Here is a 960-nt window from a genome sequence, read left to right on the forward strand (position 1 = left end):
ATAAAAATAAAAATTAAAAAAAAAAAGTGATTAACAGAGCTCAAATAATGGGGTTTATGCCAGTTACATACAAGGACCCTGTGTATCTCAGACTCTAAAGCTTGTAGCATCAAATATCAGAAATACATTACATAAAGTTATTACCAATAAATTTCTTTTACAATGAAAAATAAAATAGTGAGTACTGCCATTCCATTCACTCACTTCATTAATTCATAGACCTGTGAAGCCTGGATATGTAAGTAATAGTACCAACTATTGGATGCTGATTTAGAGCATGTACAGCCTCTAAATGAAACACTGCCCAAGACCTGAAAGTTAGTACCACCTAAGTCGATTGTTACTGCATCTTCTAAACAATGTTTCTACTATTACTTCAAGCTAGCTGCTTCAGAATAGTTAGTAATATGGTAAGAATAACCAATCCCATGTGTATTTTCTTGTTGCTAATGTCCTCTAACTAAAAGCAGTGACATGTAGAATGCCATAACAATAGGTAAGGTGTCCTATACACATGTCAGATTTGGCATAATTATTGCATGCAAGGAGGGTAAATCCATTTTTAAAGTTTGTATTACAATAAGAACAAAGTATTGTCCCTTTCATGATTAAAGCAACCCACTGTAATCAATATGCCATTAGGCATCTTGCTGACCACCAAGGTGAACATTGCCATATCTGAGTATCTGAGATTCAGTATTGTTGTGTGATCTGGTGTATGGGACGCAACAGTGGCTACAACCAGATCAACCTTGGTAAGTTGAAGTTCGTGTTGTGGAGTCAACACATAACTTCCATCCCTGTCATTATATCCATTGTTTATGAACCCACTGGGCGATGTCAGGAGTGGCTAGGAAAACAGTCTAACTGGTATCTTTATAATAGATCATCTTATCTGACTACTGAAAATCTTCTCTGCTGAGGTCACCCTGTGGTGAGCCTTTACATAAATAAAAATAT

At 35.8% G+C, this 960-nt stretch overlaps 1 protein-coding gene across 1 annotated transcript in view; it reads left to right on the forward strand.

Annotated features, from left to right (window-relative positions):
* LOC102483386 (28S ribosomal protein S18c, mitochondrial-like) overlaps window positions 1-98 on the forward strand; it is a 6599-nt gene extending 6501 nt beyond the window's left edge. The window contains exon 2 of the mRNA XM_014584315.1: window positions 40-98. Within this exon, the coding sequence (XP_014439801.1) occupies window positions 40-98 (59 nt within the window). The remainder of the gene's footprint in view (window positions 1-39) is intronic.
* The last annotated feature ends 862 nt before the right edge of the window (window positions 99-960 follow it).

The sequence above is a fragment of the Tupaia chinensis genome, unplaced genomic scaffold, assembly GCF_000334495.1.
Source record: "Tupaia chinensis unplaced genomic scaffold, TupChi_1.0 Scaffold146313_1, whole genome shotgun sequence".
NCBI classification, from domain to species: Eukaryota; Metazoa; Chordata; class Mammalia; order Scandentia; family Tupaiidae; genus Tupaia; species Tupaia belangeri.